Source organism: Pecten maximus, chromosome 15 (genome assembly GCF_902652985.1).
Source record: "Pecten maximus chromosome 15, xPecMax1.1, whole genome shotgun sequence".
Taxonomy (NCBI): domain Eukaryota; kingdom Metazoa; phylum Mollusca; class Bivalvia; order Pectinida; family Pectinidae; genus Pecten; species Pecten maximus.
Window position 1 is genome coordinate 7,473,760 of NC_047029.1, and position 21,769 is coordinate 7,495,528.

General features: G+C 34.2%; 1 protein-coding gene across 1 annotated transcript; it reads right to left on the bottom strand.

Moving 5' to 3' along the window:
- Positions 1-428: 428 nt before the first annotated feature.
- LOC117344033 (sterile alpha motif domain-containing protein 9-like) lies at positions 429-14,365 on the bottom strand. Its single transcript, XM_033906631.1, has 4 exons — positions 14,117-14,365; positions 13,818-13,913; positions 11,406-11,489; positions 429-10,418 (listed from the first exon to the last, which is right to left on the bottom strand). Exons 2-4 carry the CDS (start codon positions 13,882-13,884, stop codon positions 6,409-6,411), a joined length of 4,161 nt encoding a protein of 1,386 aa, XP_033762522.1. The 5' UTR covers positions 13,885-13,913; positions 14,117-14,365; the 3' UTR covers positions 429-6,408.
- Positions 14,366-21,769: the final 7,404 nt, after the last annotated feature.

Here is a 21,769-nt window from a genome sequence, read left to right on the forward strand (position 1 = left end):
GGGAGGAATATCAGCTGGCTGCCCGGCCCGACTGAGCAGTCAGGTCATGTGACCGATACACCCGTTTGGCCTGAGGACAGCTAAGTCAAACGTTGTTTTTTAAAGTATAGTTTCCTGACAATAACACAAAAAGAAAGTTCATAATTTTATTTTATTCATATATATCACTTGTCATCTCCATAGAATTTATAAGAAAAAATATCGCGTGTACAATGTACATCATAAAATGATTTGATTAAAACAGTTACAATTTGTAAATTATATTGACAACCAGTCAATATTGGCTTATGGAACACTAATCCGTATTTAGTATGACCATACTATACCTTTTATACCGTATTATATGTATAGTACGTACCTCTAGCGTGTAAACGTTGCATGCACATTACCTTTTATAAAGGATCTTAAATTAAGTTTTCATTTCATGAGATTTTATGGAACGTTTTTTTTTTTTTTTTTTTTTCGAGCCTTTGTGAGTGAAAATTAAACCTTCGATAGGAGGTTATTTAAAATCTCACAGAATAACAACAAATTGCAGATAATTTTCATCACATATCTGAAATTTTGACAGGTTTTAAAGTTAAAATGTGAAGGACTTAATCACAGTTCATGACGTCACATCATTGTCCATATGAAGTCATATTGGATGTCTGATTGGCACAGCAAATGATAAATATTCGAGAGTAATTGTTCCGAAATTTAGCAGTTGTGAAACAAACATAGTTATGTGATAAACAGTATCACGTATAGGTCAATCGTGACTTTTATATATACTCCAGACAATTAACGGTTGATTTCAATCAAATACATCAATGTCACGCATCAATTTACAAATAATATAACACACATAGAAATACCAATGACATCCTTCTGATGTCATCAAAAATGTTTGAATTATGAGACAATATATACTCGAATTATATTGCATTTAAAGTAGCAAGTGAAGTAAAATATATGCCTACATGCTCTCTCGCAGTGTCAATTCAATAAAATTGTTACCTGTATGAAAACAAATGTAAAAAAAAAAAAAAAAATACAAAAATTTTATCATTTCCATAATACAAACATACAACATATTCATTGTACATATTCCATTTTTTTAGATATATGGCCATGTAAATCGGTAATATAAGCATTGTTCTATATTAAACATTTATATTTTCACTATACTCAGACTCAATGAACCTACCTACAGTTGTTAGCTCAACACATTTTTCAATCAACTATATTAAGTGGGTGTGGAAATACAATTGTCATGCGTAAAGATGGGATAACCTCCCCTTGTTTCAAGTACTATTTGTACAATTCTTATTGATGTGCAGTTTTTGTATGAAAATTTATTTGATTAAAAAAATTCATTAAATTAGTAAATGAGTTAAATATATACATTAGAAAATGTCATAATAGCCAAAAACAATATACTGAAAAACAAAGTTACGTTTTTGCGTCATTTCGTTCAATAAAAATGTGAAGCATAGGGAAATTTGAGCTCCTCAGCGAAATACACGATGAACTTCTGATGAGCCTTCTAATGCTTTATGTTTCAATTGAAGAAACAATTGCAATATTTGGCACAAGGTGAAGTGGCTGAGGATTTAGTGTCAATGGTTGATATGGCATCTTCAATTGAAAAAAAAATAAAGAGGATCTGGGATTACCTAAATCACCAATCAGCCCAAAAACAGGCACCGTAGCTGACTCAAAAACATATGAAGACATGACAATTAATTTTTTTTTTTTTTTTTTTTTAATTTCTGGTTCAAGGTAATTAACCTCTTGTTGATAACTTGATTGATTTGTTGGGAGTTGCACAATGGAAAATACATTGAGTATGCCGTTATAATTTGAAATATTGACAATCAAAAGACCATTATCTTGTCAATATTGCAATATATAGGTCGGTTTAGAAACAATACGTTTATTTTTAAGAATTAAATATTGTGATGATAACAGGCTCATAAAAATGGGATTCTGGAATAAAAAATTTGATCGACAGCAAAATTTTAATTTAAATTGTAAACTAAACGTTTTCTATTAAACACAATATTAGACAGGTGAAAGATAAATGGTTACTTCAGATGCTGATGATTGGTACAAATCTATATGGAATGATAGTAATGATATGAACGATTACAAACTGAGAAGTTACAGGACTATTTAATCGGAGCTATTACCAGATTCATATGTAAGACTCGTTAGGCAAATGAGAGTACTTTTATATTTTAGATGTGGCTCTCTACCTCTAGCAGTGGAAACTGGCAGGTACGCCAAACCTGTGATTCCATTAGAGGATCGTCTTTGTAAGATATGTACAAATGTAAATAACTGCATAGAGGATGAAATAACTTTTAATTGAATGTAATGTATAAAATGGCATGTAGCAAATAATATAAGAAATGATTTTAGCAGTTTCGATAACACCGATAGATTTAAGTTTTAATGTCTAACGAGGAATTACAAATTCCACTTGCAAATAATTTATATAACATGTACAGAAGACGTAGCAGTCTATACTAATGATAATTCTAAATAGTGTCTTGTAAGCCATGTTTGGCTGATTATCACATATAATTCCATTTTCTTAAAATTGTGACTTTTTTACTTAATTTGTTAGATATAATAACGGGGTAAATCATTTTTTATTTCCAAACTTAATTTCACTACTATACATAACAAGAAACTTGTATATGTCCATGCATACTGATATATATATGTATATCTTTATTATGCATGTCTATATATTATATCCAATACTACTTTAAAGGCTTAATGTTTTAATTCAGTAATTGTAAAAGAAGTCATTTAATCATTATGTATATGGCAGTACGATTTCAGAGAGTTTAGTAGGTAGGGACTGTCCCAATCGCCTGCTCTCTGGACTGGAGTGAAATTTTTGAGTCCGTGACTGGTTTTATTCATCTAAAAAAGTCATGGTAATAGTTCTTTTTAAAATATCAATATTGCATATTCTATTATGGTTAAGTTGACTGATCCCCGATATTAAACTTTGTTTTATACTTTGTAACTATATACTTGTACCATGTAATTGTGATATATTAACACTTAGATAAACAAATTGATTGAATGATTAATTGATTGATTGATTGATTGAGTATTACAGGTGATAACGGCACATCAAAAAGTGCGAGACTGTTTGATAATATTAAGTACAATACAATTTACAATGAGTTGATAAATAGAAATATAATTAATGAACATACGAAAATGTTTTGAAAACATGGGAATACTGTTATCTAACATGAGTATACTTCAATATTTACTTACGCAAATCTGCTTATGTAAGCTAATTTCGAATAATAAAAAAAAGAAACATTAATGGTATTAATCACATCTGTTTCCTTAATCGGACTAGAAGGTCTGCAAAACATATATCGTTTGTTAAAGTGTGATACTTTCATATGCACATCGAAAAGGCTAGCAACTTTCGAAATACAGCGTGTTGTAAATATTTCCATTTTGTTCGTCTTCTCTAGTCGGCATTTCAATAGAATGTGTACAAGGTCCGTAATGAGAATAAAAATGCAATACTTGACAGGACTAAATAAACCAATGATACAATTACATGGTGTTATGTTGAGGTGTAGCAGATGACCCAATGGAATATTAATTGGTTTTACGAGTGTATAGCGATATACTTTGACTATGTACATACACTGCCATACCTCCAGAGTATCCTACACACAATAAAATGATGAACGAATACTCCTATCACACGTGGGTAAAATTATGAAGGATATGGGTCATCGCACCTTGATATTGAGATGATCATCTCTTGATATCTCTAGCACATCATATTGGTTAGGATAACAACTAGTCACACCATATCATAAACCCCGGAAATATGTGCGTATATCACCTTTATGAGATATAGCATTAATTTCTGGACCCGTTTAGACGGCACTGAAATATTTGTTACAGTCTATGTGTATATGAGTTTACCCTGGTGTGTGTAGCACATTTTCAGATGTTTTGGGGGCTAAAAATGAAATTCGGTAAAACTGATACCTACGTGGTGTTCTTGATGCACATAGTACGACTTTGTATCGAACTGAAACTGGGGTCAGTTGATTTCATTTCACGAAACTTAGACCCGGCATTCAACCATATTTAATCTTAATTCAAATATAAAGACAACACTTAAAATATAAAGTTTTAGGATGGATAATGCGAATTATAGATAACTCAAGAAAAATGTCCACATGTTCATGTGATCGAAACAATAAAAAATGATGAATCAAAATGAATCAACAGTCATTTCAAATTATTACGAATAAATGTAAATAGATAAAATTGTAAAATGTTCTAAAAATACAGATTTGGAATTGTACAAAATCCACAAGATATTAGTAATTGCAGCCTTAAACAGTGAACAAATATGAAGAATATTTTACCTGTGCTCAGTCATAAATACAAGGATACAAATTGAAGGTATTGGACTAACAACAATTGAAGCATTAAGTATATACATAGTAAACAAATATACAATACATTTCTGAGACCATCTTTGTGAAAGACTTACATCGTAAGACCCTTAGAGGTCTTAGATAATGTCAAATTAAATTATTGTCAAATAAATGTAGCAAATATGTATCTAAAACAACTATGTAAGACAATTATTGGAAACCATTAGTTTTATATCATTAAATAAACGATTTATGAATAATTGTGTACCAATGTACGATACGACGTATTTCAATGTACTATCTAGAGAATCTTGCTATTTAACTTCAATACATATGCATCTTGTAAATAGCAACACTAAAAACGCGTTAAATATACAAAACCAAACACGAAAAAATAAGGCTGTGATAATAGTTACTTGTCATCCATTATAATGCCATGCAGATGAATGTTAATTTGGTTTCGTTGTTTAAGTGGCATTTACCAGATATAATTAAAGAAAAATGTTATGCCATGATTGATACAAAAATGATTATTTCATTAAATCAATGTATACATTAACAGATTGCACGTGGAAGGTCTGGCGGCAACGGTGAAATTGTACATTTGCACGATCTGGGAGAATGGTTGATATTCAAAATGTGCACATATATATAGCACATAAACAACAGGCACGTCAGAAATGTACATAAAGGGGTTAGAATTAGGTAAATGACCCTCCCTCACTAAAACACTTTGTATTGATACATGTCAATTTTCATCCGTATAACGTCAATATATATGTGTGTGTATCCTACCTTATTATACAGTTAAAGTATGGGGTTGAGGGAGGTAGCAAGTTACTGATTTCTGGAGACCAGGTCTGGATAGGCATCGTCGATTGAAACCAGCATTGCTCAACACCATACTTTAACCGTTTTATTATACCGATTCAAACTGGAAAGATATTTTGAACTAAAAAATGCTTGTAAAAATGGGCTTGACAATGGAACCATATGCAACCAGGAGGAAATAAAATATACAGGCTGCGGTGAATTTAATTTTTTTTAATACCGCAAGAATAACTGGATGACTGGATTTGAAGTAGTAAATATTTCATCGTTGATGATAATCTGGTTTCGAATGGGTCCGAATACTTGATATTATAATAAATCCACCTTGATTCCAAGCGCATCTTTTTAAATGTGATACATGATCGCATTGATCAACCTAGCATCGTCTCTATTCTTTCAGAATAGCATGCAAATAACGTCGAGTTCGGAAACAACTCGCCCAAATCTCGTGTCGCTTGGCAACTGACGGCGTTTCCAGCGTGGTTTAGTTCAACAGGGATATGTAAGGTCTCAGACTAACACCGGACTAAAAAACAGCTAAGCGAATTTGAGCGGTATAACCGATTCAAACAGTTACTTAAATATAGAGTAAATAATGTAGCGGTATATTTATCATATATGTTCATGATATAGAGTATAGGTTTGGATCTATCAGTCATGCTCGTCATGCTCAGTATTCCTGTCGATATTTTCCAGTATGCTTATTTCGGACACTGCTGTCTTTGTATTGCAATCGTCTTTACACTAATTTATGTTACTTTATATTGCTTTGTTAAAAAATCCGCCCTAAAATGTATATGAACGGTCACTATGATGTGTATTCTTATAAACAAACAACTATATGATATAAGATTGGACAACAAGAGTCGTCAATAGAAGATGTCCTGAGGGTAGGGGAAAAGACTTGTACCGGCTACCCACACTGCATGATTCTGAAGTGAAAAAGTAATTGGCATAATCTTTTTTCTTCCTTTAACCAACATGTTTTCCTTAATTCTCTGTTTTGACACTGCTTAACTGTCCTTCACAAAAGGGAACTTCATGATTTGTCAGAGTGTTAAAAAACATGTACATGTATGAAAACATTATCTGCTAAATTGTTCAACTTTCCGCTTTATGAAAACTAATTTCGTTGAGCCAAATCTAAATCACATTAGGATGAGGTAGGGTTTTCAACGAGAGTTCCACAATTTCTGCATTTTCGAGCCCTTTCCCTGCTGAATATCTCAGTCTTCCCATCACAATTGAAACACGTTACTTTTGTCAACTTTCTAACATTGTATGCTTGTAAACCATTTTGTAAGGTGAACGCTAGCACGAATTCAACACGAACCCCTGCATTGCAATAGCCATACAGTTGTTCTTCTGTTCTGCTCGGATGGAAGAAAACAATAACTGGTACATCGGTATTCCCCTCTATGTCGAGAAGGATGTATCCCGTCCGTCGAAGCACGTTAGGGGTTTTTATTGTTCCTTTCAAGAGCTGTAAGTTCTCAACAGGTGTTTCACTATCAATAATGTCCAATGCCTCCATTCGTCGGAAGTTCTTTCCTGGTTGCAGACACCCGATCCCTTGTTTTTCCCCCAGCCATTCCCTGGGTGATTTAGAATGCTTGATTTTGGTATTTATATTTTGAAAGTCCTTACTTTTCAATGCCAGTGCTTCCTCAATGTAGGATATTGCATTTTCGTTGATTCCGTACACACAGAGGAGAATGAAAAGATAGAAAGATGAATATGGACTATGCAGCAGTTTGTACCATTGTCTTACCTGCCTCAGAACCTTTTCCACTGGGTAGAGTTTGCGTTGTTTCGGATGCCTGATGACATAAATCCAATCCAGATAGTCGAAGTCTAAGCTCACGACAGATAAAACTTCACCACCTGTTCCTCTGCCATCCTCTTCTAAATTCCTTTCCAATAGAAGAACTACGCGATTGACATCAGATTCATCTGTTATGTCGTCAACAGTGCCAAGATGATCAGACTTTCCGTACTTGATTTTGACAGCCGCCACGACCTCTCGTCGTGTTGCTATTGTATCCGGCACCTTGATGTGATCTATGTGCGATGTAGGCATCATTCCTTTGAAAATCTCGTTATATCGTTGGACTTGTGCGTAAAATTGGGCATCGACACTGTCGGAATCAACAACATTGTGACACTGTACGAACAGTTGTTGTATCTTGGGTAAACTTTCCTTGACAAATGAATAGATCAATTCATTCTGGGATTTGTCTAGAAGCTGTTGTATTGTAGTAAACATGTAGTGACCTTTGAGAAACCTGCATATTTTCAACCGAACATCTATCTCCCCCATGCGTCCAAATGATTCCTGATAACCTGCAAAGCTATGTTTACTGGACTCTTCAAATGCACGACAACCTGTTTCCGCCTCCACTGTCATTTTTCTTATTTCTTCTTGAAACAGCATTTCGTGTTGTATAGGTTTACACTTTTGTATCCGCATCTTGATTTTCCCCAGATAAAACATACCGTACATGTGATGTATGTAGCTGAGAACGTGATCGTTCTTTTCGTACTCACTAACAGACGCCGACGTAAACTGAGACTCTTGGTTGCTATCGCATTGGCATAAACGGAATGCCTTTTCAAAGAACTCCTCTATTTTCTCCTCTTCGCGCAGTCGAAAAAGTGCATATGCTCTTCCAAGATGAGCCCAGAAGCTCGGATTGTCTGGAAAGGAGTGTGCAATTGATTCTAATACTTCGAGACGTTCCGTAAACGGCTGTTCGGAAGGTATACTTTCTAAAAGTCGTGACAGACGAGAGGTATGGCTGTGGAGAGGATTGTCAGATTCGTTCATCATTTGGCGATCGCGGTGGATGAATGTTTGAAAAATTATTTCAAATACGGCTTTTGATACCAATCCGATATCATTTTGTCTGGATTTCAAATCCAAAATGAACTGTAGCACAAAAGGCTGAAGCTGCCGTTTTGCTACATCGCTTAAATCTTGACCTTTAGTGCTTGATTGATTCATTGAAAGCACCTGTTCAAGTATTTCTTTAGCTATGAGGAAATGACAAATTCTAATGCTCTGTCGCCGTTTATCCTCCATAACAACAAATTCCTGAACACTCTGAGGAAATTGTCCAAGACTTATCTTTTTATCCGGTGGAGTTCCCAACATTTTAGAAAATACCTGAATTGGCATTGCTACCTGACCAAAAACTTGCACTAGCGCAAGATATCCTAGGACTTTTTGGAAATTTTCGAGGCGCTTGCTTTTTTTATTCAAGCGAAGATATTCTGCTACATAAGCAGCAACTCCGGTATATTCTTCCAGATATGTCACCAGTCCAAACTCTATCAGGTGGTGTTTTTTTCCTTCTATAACCTCATCTAATAGGTGTTGAATTTGATCTCTCTTTGCGTTGCTATCACAAAATCGACGGAATTTAGGACAAATGCGTTTGGCTTCCTTCGGAGACAACGTGCCATGCAGCAAAAACTGATTGGAATGAAAATGACTTTCGTCCATATGATCAATTACTCTTTTGAGGAGTAGAAAGACTACGACGATGGTCTTCAAATGCCATCGAAGCTGATCGAAGACTTTTTCATCGGGTCCATCCAGCATCACAACAACAGGAAGATTCGTTGTCCTGTAAAGCGTTGCAATGTTATCAGCTATGTCCTGAATAGATGAAGATGTATCGGATCTTATTTGCATGCATGGCGTGCATTTATGTAAATCCCAAAGGATGTTTTGTCCAAGTGTGGTTCCTCCGGCCCCCGGCGCATGATACAACTTGATTGTACCAGACTGAATTTTTTCTAGGAAATCTCTCTTTATTGTGCTGAGAATGTCAACGAGTAGGTCCCTTGCTTCGTAGAAATGATCAGGACCATAGTCATAGTAAGCCTGCCAGCTTAAAGTCCCACCCTTAAAGAACAGCCGTTCCTCTTCTTCTGGTTTATTTAGATCAACCCAGTCCGTTCTGTAAGGGCTGTCACAGTACAAAACATGTAAGTTCTCTTTGAAACTGGCTGCCTGAGATTCACTGATATCGGTGACGAAGGTACCATCATCTGTCGGGAGTGTATATTGTAGCTGCTTTCCGCTTTGAACTCTACCTATGTTTGTTGACAAATCATGAAGTACATGCTCAAATTTTTCTTGAAGAAAATAATCGGGATCGATTTGATCAATAAGAATTCTATGTTCACTTGGTGGACTTCCCACAATAACTACATTTGGTAGAGGCCTAATGTGGAAATTTATATTTGACAAGACCTTCTCGAATTGGAAACCAGTAACTTTATCTTCTGGCCAAAATAAAACAACGGTTAATGGTAAGACCGTATCCAAATGCTCCGCCAGACTTTTGATATGCCCTGTTAATTGATCTTGAACCTTAAGATACCATTTTTTGCATTGCTGATGCGGTGTTTTACTCTCTGGATCGTGTGTTGAGCCTAGAACAAAACACCACTCAGTTCCGCATGATGTAATGTTCGGTTGATCTCTCCATGTACAAGTCATCAAATTTCGATGTTTTCTAAATGTGTCTTCCACTCTATCAAACAAACCATTTGAATGACTTTCAGGGTCGAAGTCAAACACACAGATCCAAGGTATGTTTGCTAGAGCGTTTTCGTGTTTTGTTTGGTATAATTTTGGAATCATCAGGACATATTCACTTTCGCTTTCCAGAAAATTACTAACATTGGCTAGAAAGTCATCAAATGCTGAACATTTATTCGGCTCAAACGGGTGATCTTTAATTTCACGCCTCGGCCTTTCAGAAGAACTTTTTTGGGAACGGAAAGTTCTGCATTTTGGTATCGTTCCCTCATATTGAGGAGAGGTCTTTTTATCTTGAAGTGGTTCATTTGATCCTGTTTTTGGAATCTTACCCTTTAACTTTACATCTGCAATTCCCTGTTTTTCATATTCAAGATCTACAAACCACTGATTGTTTTTATTTGTTAAACGTAATGACGAGTTTGTTCGCCTTAAAAAATCAAGCATAGAAATACCCATTACTTCTTTAAAAGGCATCCCTTTGCGTTGTTTGAAACATGTCTCTAAACTTTGTAATTTCATCGGAAGTTTTCTGGGGGTTTCACGACTCTCTCCATGTGATACCAGTATGTCTTTGAGTATTCCTAAGCATTCTTCTTCGTGTGGATGACCTGTCGAATATACACATACATAACGTAAGTATTGGTACAAATCAATATAATAATGTTATTCAAGTACAATAGGCGTGTGCACACGAGGAAAATATTCATTTACAAAGGACTATCAAATGTACAAATGCTACTAGCATTCTAATTGGTATATGTTAGACGTGGAAACTGCTCCCGTGATATCACTAGCCATCCACCTCTGGTCGCGAGTTCGAAACCCACTCGGGGCAGTTGCCTTATACTGAACGTAGTCCGAGTTTTTGTTTCTCCTAGTACTCCGGTTTCCCTCCAACCACCTCGAAAACCTGGCCTTAAATGTCCTTAAATGACCCTGGCTGTTAATAGGACTTTTAACAAAATAAAAACCAAACCAAAGCTCTCCGAACTATCTCCTCTCAAATACCATTACTAGGTCATACGTGTTATATGGCAATCGAATGAAGCAGACGCTAAGGATCCTAAACTACCATTGGTTGCTGTATGAAAACGTGCTATTAATAGATAGATATCACTAACTGTAATCGGTCAAGGGTCAAGTGAAGGGAATAACGTAGACTTCATGAAAGTGTCAACAACTGGACGACCCAACCTTCAAGATATCAGAAATTTTATTGACAAAGAAAAATAAGCCAATTGGGAGCGGCTGCAATTTAAGTGTAACAATACCAGTGATGGTAAAATATTTTTCGTGTGAAAGAACAAAAATGCAGGCAGGAATTACAAGGAACAAGGCAGCTTGCAACTTTGCAAAAAGACAAGACACTATATCAGCAAACAACTTTTCGATTCAGTAGCCATTTTATATGTTGATACATCATTCTGTATCAATATAGTTGATTGTTTAGAGGCGAGGTATCCGGAATAAACCTGAAGTCAAGAAAGAAAGTTTTGCAACATGAACGGTAAGTTAAATCACATGATAGTCTTAATAGTTTATGATTGGTTAATAGAGTTCGTATGAAATAAGAATATTATTAGAAATATCCATACCTGATTCCGACGAGGGACCAACTTGATTGATGGTTAAGTAGTTGTATTTCCCTATCATTACGACGCCCTCAGCTCCTGCGGATCCTGCAAAAGACAAAGAATTCTCTGGCGTGATTTCATAAATCCTATAGAGGATGGTAACCAAAATCACATAAACATATTGCTATAATTGACGGATAAATTTATTTTGACCCTAAGTATCAGGATGACTTGTTGCTATTGTGGTTGGTCTGTCGTCGTCTGCTACACGTCCATTACATCCACTGCCCGCATTGCATGATTTGTAAGAACTCTTTACATTGTATTCTCTTATTGCTAAACTATTTTCTCCCTAATGTCTCCCTTGTTCCTTAATTTTGCCTTAGGGTGAGCGTTCGCCCTTATGAGGAAGACCCTCTAACACAAACCAACGTTTATATAACTTGTTTCTATTTGAGTTAACATTCAGATTAAACTGGGGGTTACTTTACCTTGTGATTGCACTATTCAGGCCAAGTCAGTGGCCAAATCAATCGTGGACACCATTCTTAAACTACCCAGAACACAAAGTGGCTAAAGAGGTCATTTTTTCAACAAACATACAGAGTATTGCTTAAACAATACATGACCCCTACCGAATTCTGATGGCAATTATACTGTCATCATTTATAATGATATAGTCATTTGGTGTTAATTTTGAGAATCGGGAAAGTACACAATAAAATTATAACTGATTTTAATGAAATAATACAAAAATCAACCAAAAAGAAAGCATTTGTGTCCTGAACACAACAACCCTTCCACTCAAACTTGTCCGATATGTTATGGTCTTTTGTAAAGGTTGGTCAAAATCTCAAGGAAAAAAAATACTAGCGTGCTGATAATGATATAAACCAAAATAAACAATAGTAATGGTAACTGTGACCCAACAACTAAACTCGAACCTTATCGAGATATTATGGTATTTTGTTCTATTGTAAAAGTTGATCAAAAAATAAATGAAACCACGGGAGCGTTGGCAAGAATTTTCTAAAAGAAGTAACGGTGAACTTCACCTTGGCCAAACAACCCTGAACGTCGACGTAGTCCACGATATAATTGTCCATTGTAATTGTGTGAAATTTGGTCTAAATTCATCAAGGAATTAAACAGCTGACCAGGACATTCTAAAAACAGTAACTGTGATCTTGACCCTGACATGAACTTGTCCTAGATTTTATGGTCCTTTATATTTGTTTGAAGTCTGCAGGCATTGGTTTAATTACATGGTAAGGAAATAGATTTAATTATACAATACACTTACATATAGCATAATCATTACACATTACTTTGCAATGTAATTTATTAAATGACTCATTAATTTCCTTGTCAATCATCCAATATACCTTGCCCTTTGCAAAACCATGCAACTATTGTTTACTTACAATAAGCGCATACGAAACTTTTAATTTGCAATTTCTTGGAAGTGTGTTGATGTGAAACTGATATGAAATGTGAAATTGACATCAGATGTAAAACTGATCACATGTAAAACGGACATGAGATGTGAAATTGACTTAAAATGTTACTTTGAAATGAGAGTAGAAATTAACATGAAATGTGAAATTTACATTATATGTGAAACTAATATCAGTTGTGAACTGAAATTAGATGTGAAACTGATATCACATGTGAAACTGACATGAGATGTGAAATTGACTTAAAATGTTACTTTGAAATGAGAATAGAAGTTGACATGAAATGTGAAATTTACAATATATGTGAAACTAATATCAGTTGTGAACTGAAAGTAGATGTGAAACTGATATCACATGTGAAACTGATATCACATGTGAACTGATATCACATGTGAACTGATACCACATGTGAAACTGATATCACATGTACAGATATCACATGTGAACTGATATCAAATGTGAAACTGATTTCACATGTAAAACTGACAATAAATGTGAAATTGACATTATATGTGAAACTGATATCACATGTGAAATGACATCAGATCTGAAACTGAAATCACATGTGAAACTGACATGAAATGTGAAATTGACCTAGGATATGAAACTGACCCTAGATGTGAACCTGACAAGAGATAAGAAATTGACATTAGATGTGAAACTGACATGAAAAGTGAAATTTACATTATATGTGAAACTGATATCAGATGTGAACTGATATTAGATGAGAAATTGATAGCAGATGTGAATTTGGCATGAGATGGGAAACTGACATGAGAAATGAAACTGACATGAAATGTGAAATTGACATCCATATGTGAATCAGACTGATATAAGATTGGAAACTGATATCAGATGCGAACTAATATCACATGTGAACTGACCTTAGATGTGAAACATATATAAAATGTGAACCGACATTAGACAGGAAACTGATATCAGATCTGAAATTGACAAGAAGTTGACGTATGATTACCTGTTTCTTCGCCCAATTCTTCTGCAGGAGCATCGATCATCCTTACGTTTCCCTGCTGATCCTCCATTACGTCATCGGAATGAACATAGGGTACACCTAAACGATAAATAATATACCTTCCAAGTGTTTTCTTGTGTATATCATGAACATTTGCATATGACAAAATTAAATAAAAATACATAAATTGATTTGTCGAGGAATTTAATCTTATCATTAAAATAGACTCGGTGCAAATATTATCATGATAATAGATTTATTATAATCTAATCGATAATTATACATATTGTTTCTATACTTACTTCCACAAAAACAGGTAGATGCCAAGTTATCTAACCTGATCGACACCAGTACTTTGTCGTGTGGCGTCCCGCAGTATCATACCAACATCTTAGCAACACGTTCTGATGCATTCCTGATTCAGAATAGACATTTTCGAATTTTGTCACTTGTCCTTTTTAATAACCTTCAGAGCAAATCTCTGAAGGTCTTCCTCAAGACCACAAGTCAGTTTTTCGATTCATGCATTTGACCTTTTGCATTCTGGAATACATAATTTTTACAGAATATTTCTTATTTGCAACTCAAACGGAAGTTATTCAATACGATTGAATTTATTCGGTGGTCATGAAATATATTCCTTGATTTAGTGTATGCAACATTTTGATAATAAAATAATATATAATTACATTTCTACCAGTGAAATATGGAAAATTATTCATTTTAGAAAAGTGATATTCATCACTAGTGGAAAATATTTTTCACTAGTGAACGCACTCGTAAACAATATCAAAATATTCGTTACACTCATGAAATATAATTGGTATTACTGAAGACACTGTTAGATAACTTATATGGTACATACTTATATGTTAATCATAAAAAATCTTCTTTTGTTTAAGTATATTTGATATCGTGAAAAAAAAAATTAAAATCAATTCTAAAAAGACTTAAAAGAACGTACATCTTAATCATCTTTACCACTTTAGTTTAACGTAACAAACAGTTATTCGTTTGTTATCATATCAGTATATTACGTGTCGAATCCAGTCTGTATTCGACATGTCAAGTGAACATCTATATGTCTAGAGAACATCTACATGTCTAAAGAACATCTGTCTAGTGAACATCTACATGTCTAGTGAACATCTATATGTCTAATGAACATCTACATGTACAGTAAACATCTATATGTCTAGTAAACATCTATATGTCTAGTAAACATCTATATGTCTAGAGAACATCTACATGTCTAGTGAACATCTACATGTCTAGAGAACATCTGTCTAATGAACATCTACATGTCTAGTGAACATCTACATGTCTAGTGAACATCTATATGTCTAGAGAACATCTACATGTCTAATGAACATCTATATGTCTAGAGAACATCTACATGTCTAGTGAACATCTATATGTCTAGTGAACATCTACATGTCTAGTGAACATCTATATGTCTAGAGAACATCTACATGTCTAGTGAACATCTACATGTCTAGAGAACATCTGTCTAATGAACATCTACATGTCTAGTGAACATCTACATGTCTAGTGAACATCTATATGTCTAGTGAACATCTATATATCTAGTGAACATCTACATGTCTAGAGAACATCTACATGTCTAGTGAACATCTACATGTCTAGTGAACATCTACATGTCTAGAGAACATCTACATGTCTAGTTAACATCTATATGTCTAGTGAACATCTATATGTCTAGTGAACATCTACATGTCTAGTGAACATCTACATGTCTAGTGAACATCTACATGTCTAAAGAACATCTGTCTAGTGAACATATACATGTCTAGTGAACATCTACATGTCTAGTGAACATCTATATGTCTAGAGAACATCTACATGTCTAAAGAACATCTGTCTAATGAACATCTACATGTCTAGTGAACATCTACATGTCTAGTGAACATCTACATGTCTAGTGAACATCTACATGTCTAGTGAACATCTACATGTCTAGTGAACATCTACATGTCTAGTGAACATCTATATGTCTAAAGAACATCTGTCTAGTAAACATCTATATGTCTAGTGAACATCTACATGTCTAAAGAACATCTGTCTAGTGAACATCTACATGTCTAGTGAACATCTACATGTCTAATGAACATCTACATGTCTAGTAAACATCTACATGTCTAGTGAACATCTACATGTCTAAAGAACATCTGTCTAGTGAACATCTACATGTCTAGTAAACATCTACATGTCTAGTGAACATCTACATGTCTAGTAAACATCTACATGTCTAGCGAACATCTATATGTGTAGTGAAAATCTATATGTTTAGTGAACATCTACATGTCTAGTGAACATCTACATGTCTAGTGAACATCTATATGTCTAGTGATCATCTACATGTCTAGTGAACATCTACATGTCTAGTGAACATCTACATGTCTAGTAAACATCTACATGTCTAGTGAACATCTATATGTCTAGTGAACATCTACATGTCTAGTAAACATCTACATGTCTAGTGAACATCTACATGTCTAGTGAACATCTACATGTCTAGTAAACATCTATATGTCTAGTGAACATCTACATGTCTAGTGAACATCTCATGTCTAGTGAACATCTACATGTCTAGTGAACATCTACATGTCTAGTGAACATCTACATGTCTAGTGAACATCTATATGTCTAGTAAACATCTCATGTCTAGTGAACATCTACATGTACAGTGAACATCTACATGTCAAGTGAACATCTATATGTCTAGTAAACATCTCATGTCTAGTGAACATCTACATGTACAGTGAACATCTACATGTCAAGTGAACATCTATATGTCTAGTAAACATATTCATGTCAAGTGAACATCTATATGTCTAGTAAACATATTCATGTCTAGTGAACATCTATATGTCTAGTGAACATCTACATGTCTAATGAACATCTATATGTCTAATGAACATCTACATGTCTAGTGAACATCTACATGTCTAGTGAACATCTGTCTAGTAAACATCTACATGTCTAGTGAACATCTACATGTCTAGTGAACATCTACATGTCTAGTGAACATCTTCATGTCTAGTGAACATCTACATGTCTAGTTAACATCTATATGTCTAGTAAACATCTATATGTGTAGTGAAAATCTATATGTTTAGTGAACATCTACATGTCTAGTGAACATCTATATGTCTAGTGAACATCTACATGTCTAGTGATCATCTACATGTCTAGTGAACATCTATATGTCTAGTGAACATCTACATGTCTAGTAAACATCTACATGTCTAGTAAACATCTACATGTCTAGTAAACATCTATATGTCTAGTAAACATCTACATGTCTAGTAAACATCTACATGTCTAGTAAACATCTACATGTCTAGTAAACATCTATATGTCTAGTAAACATCTACATGTCTAGTGAACATCTACATGTCTAGTGAACATCTACATGTCTAGTGATCATCTACATGTCTAGTGAACATCTATATGTCTAGTGATCATCTACATGTCTAGTGAACATCTACATGTCTAGTGATCATCTACATGTCTAGTGAACATTATATGTCTAGTGAACATCTACATGTCTAGTGAACATCTACATGTCTAGTGAACATCTATATGTCTAGTAAACATCTATATGTCTAGTGAACATCTACATGTCTAGTAAACATCTACATGTCTAGCGAACATATATATGTGTAGTGAAAATCTATATGTTTAGTGAACATCTACATGTCTAGTAAACATATACATGTCTAGTAAACATCTACATGTCTAGTAAACATCTACATGTCTAGTAAACATCTATATGTCTAGTGAACATCTATATGTGTAGTGAACATCTACATGTCTAGTGAACATCTACATGTCTAGTGAACATTTACATGTCTAGTAAACATCTATATGTCTAGTGAACATCTACATGTCTAATGAACATCTACATGTCTAATGAACATCTACATGTCTAGTAAACATCTCATGTCTAGTGAACATCTACATATCTAATGAACATCTACATGTCTAGTAAACATCTATATGTCTAGTGAACATCTACATGTCTAGTAAATATCTATATGTCTAGTAAACATCTATATGTCTAGTTAACATCTATATGTCTAGTGAACATTTATATGTCTAGTGAACATCTACATGTCTAGTTAACATCTACATGTCTAGTGAACATCTACATGTCTAGTGATCATCTACATGTCTAGTAAACATCTACATGTCTAGAGAACATCTACATGTCTAGTAAACATCTACATGTCTAGTGAACATCTACATGTCTAATGAACATCTACATGTCTAGAGAACATCTACATGTCAAGTGAACATCTACATGTCTAATGAACATCTATATGTCTAGTAAACATCTACATGTCTAGTAAACATCTACATGTCTAGTAAACATCTATATGTCTAGTAAACATCTACATGTCTAGTAAACATCTATATGTCTAGTAAACATCTATATGTCTAGTAAACATCTATATGTCTAGTGAACATCTACATGTCTAGAGAACATCTACATGTCTAGTAAACATCTATATGTCTAGTAAACATCTATATGTCTAGTAAACATCTACATGTCTAGTAAACATCTACATGTCTAGTAAACATCTACATGTCTAGTTAACATCTATATGTCTAGTAAACATATACATGTCTAGTAAACATCTACATGTCTAGTAAACATCTATATGTTGCTGCTAAGGCATCATTTACAATGCTACCTACTCATTCTAGAGGGTATATCTTACGTCTATCTTGTTGCTAAGGAGAGGCCAAAATATTAGCAATAGTTAGTTAAAGTCTTGTTTCATAAGATATATACTTTATTTATTATTTCTATACAAATTCTGATGAAAATCGAGACCTAAAATGAAGAAAGGAGGTTATTGAACACTGTTTCATATTCATATTCCTCTTAAGAACAGTCGCATCATAAGCGGACTTAAAATGGTAACTAATTTTCAGAAATCGGGATGTTGTAAACACGCTATGATTTGATCTTGGTATGTATGACAAATTTGAAATTCCAGAACCTATATCAAACACGAGAAGGTTGATTATGGGAAAGAATGCAGTTGATTATTATCAGTCAGGTCTATGCCTTTCTCATCTCCCCCAGCAGATAGAGCGTATGTATTGTATCGTCTGGCCCAATTGAATAATTCGTATATTGCGACAAAAATTTAGGATCTTATCTTTTCTGTTTGCTAAACAAATCTCATCTCCATAATGTCTTCCTTGGCACTACCTCACTTTTTATCTTAAGCTGAGCATCTGAGTTCCTGTTAGGAAAAGTCTGTTTTGGTTCTGTCCCCTGACCGAAACATACCGAACGTGTACATTTTGGCAGTGCGACGACTATTTGTCAGTATAATGTAACTGAGAGTGGTGTTCTGCTGTGTGTTTGGCCGTTCAGAATTTATTGCGATCTAGATGATATGACTTCTTAATTAAGTGATATCACATATTCAAACATTATTCATTGATGAAGTGATATTACTGAGTCGAGTGAAATCACTTTAAAATGTCAAATGTGTGAAAGTTGTTCAAGCGAAATCACTTAAACGACTAATTGATATCATGTTCTTGTAAGTGATGTGGCTTAGGAAAATTAAGAGAGGGCCATCTATTTAGTTTTCTATTGTGTGAGCACATTTATACGTGATTTTAAGTACTGTATAAAGAATTGCCACACAGAATATTAGCATTCTTTTAACAAAAACTGAAAGTTAGTAAAACTAAAATAAACAATCTGTAGGTGTGTTTCATGTTTACAAAGTGACACTTGCCATCACACTCCTTTTATACATCAAAACAGAATATTTTGTTTTGTCTCAACCGTATTTTTATCGTTTTGCACGATACATGCTCATGTGAAGTGCTGCTGTTTTACAAACAAAGCTTAATACATATATGGTATCAGCAACTTGCTTAAATGCACTGTCCAGTCTAGATTTCTGATTCGTAACTTAGATCTGATTGTAACAAACTAAATAAATAAATAAACTTTATCGAACAGTGGTAGGCTTTTTACTGTATTTTTTGTGTTTACATGATGTTCTCGTGAGTTGTGCGATCCAAAACCTTAACAATACTACATTTTATATGAAAACATTAAGATTCCCTTGTAACATTTTCTTATTTGAAGGAAGTTTATTATATGTGCATTATGTATATCTGAAGGTGCAGTGTGTGTATGTGTGTGTTTGATTAAATAGGTTGTGGTAGTTGATTCCACGAAACAGAAAACGAAAGTAAAAGTGGCAATCTGGAACTTTCTTGAAATTCCAGTCTATCTATCGCTGGGTAACGAAACCCTGTATAGTAGATTCCTTTTTGTATATAGATATATATATTTGCAAACGTTTAAAGATTAAATGGATATGATATATAACATAAGTATGAAATTCAATTCGTGTATTCTTCAATGCAGTCAAAGCTGACCCTATATCGAAATATATATACATGTGTATATACATTTGATTCAGACCGTGATTCTAATCAAACACTAGTATCACTACTTTGCTTCATTCAGATTAGTTACTTTATAACTATGCAAATAAATCATAATAACATGTTGTTCATAAATTTAAATACCTCGTACAGATTCCTCTGGTGGTCTCGTCCAGAATGACAGGGGATTTTCAAACGTCATTTCCGGTTATGGTGCAACAAAACAAAATGAGTCATTGCACATATGTATTAAGTTGGGTTAGTAAACCTTATCACTTCGTTTTCTAGTTAAAGTATGTTCTATCTGAAGTTAACAGCAGCAAAAAAAATGGCAGAAACGGTGTTGGGAGAGGTCACAGATTGAAATTACGTGTGTAAATTTTAACTTACAATCTGGTCTGTTAAAGTGTTGTCGGTGACTTACATCGGATTTTGTGCTATGTTTAATTTTATGAACAATTAAATTAATAAAATTGCATTTAGCAACCCATTGACATAACGTACAATGTTTCCCACTTCGGGAAACATCGGATCTCACCATTCTAGAGCATGTTATCGTTATATTTACACATGTCATATTTGTATTTGTGCTGTTTATCTTTGATACATACCCATCTTCAATATGTAGTTCTTGGCGATATCAGTTAGTGGACGGCCTATCAATGCTTTACTTGAGGACCTTATTGAAAATAGGCTATATTCTAGCTTTTATGTGATATCCTATGTAAAGCTACGCGTTTTTTCAATGAAATACTGGAATTCTGTGATATTTTTCATTCCAACAATTTCAATAAGCAATCTTTAATAATCATGAGAAATCGTGTATGCATACTAGGATGTAACTGAATTTCAGAATATACTTTGCCTGAAAAAAAATATGAATCCTTTATCTATCGTGGTTTTAGAGATCTGTTTGATAGTAATCATTACTGTCTATAAGAGTTAAGAGACATACCAATACAGAGTCTGAGTAGTCCGCAGGGCTATTAATTAAATATCAAGTATTCTTACTTTTAATTAATATTATACGCCAGAGTAACTCGAGTGTTAATTAATGGCGGTTGTTGTCAGTGAAGGATTTGTTTCGGCTTTTAGCTACATCTTGTTATAATAATCCAGCTTTGTGGATGTGTCTAAGCCAGCGAAGTTTTTATATACATCAATCACAGAGGAAAGCGATCAAATATTTGCACAGAACTTACACCCTGCTATTACAAATATATTTATAGAAACCGCATTTAGTCGTTATAGCCGGACAATATAGAGTATCGCTGTCTGCATTGATTGTCCTGGTGTAAAAGGAAATATATGTTTGTGTTTTAGATAGGATACATATTGATTGTTGTGTTTGAACGAGATTTACTTTTCCTTTGATAGAGAATGCTGGGGGTTATTTCAACACTAACGCGTGTTAAACTGAGATGTTGAAAGCAGGAGTTGGGAAAATGATGAGTACGCGTCATGTCAATAAGGTATCAAAATAATGTTCATAATTGTACAGG

Coding starts and splice junctions, on each gene's coding strand:
- LOC117344033 (XM_033906631.1), bottom strand. CDS start 13,884: ATGGAGGATCAGCAGGGAAACGTAAGGATGATCGATGCTCCTGCAGAA. Junction 11,490..13,817: donor AGAATTGGGCGAAGAAACAG/GTAATCATACGT, acceptor TGTCTTTTGCAG/GATCCGCAGGAGCTGAGGGC. Junction 10,419..11,405: donor TGGTCCCTCGTCGGAATCAG/GTATGGATATTT, acceptor TATATTCGACAG/GTCATCCACACGAAGAAGAA.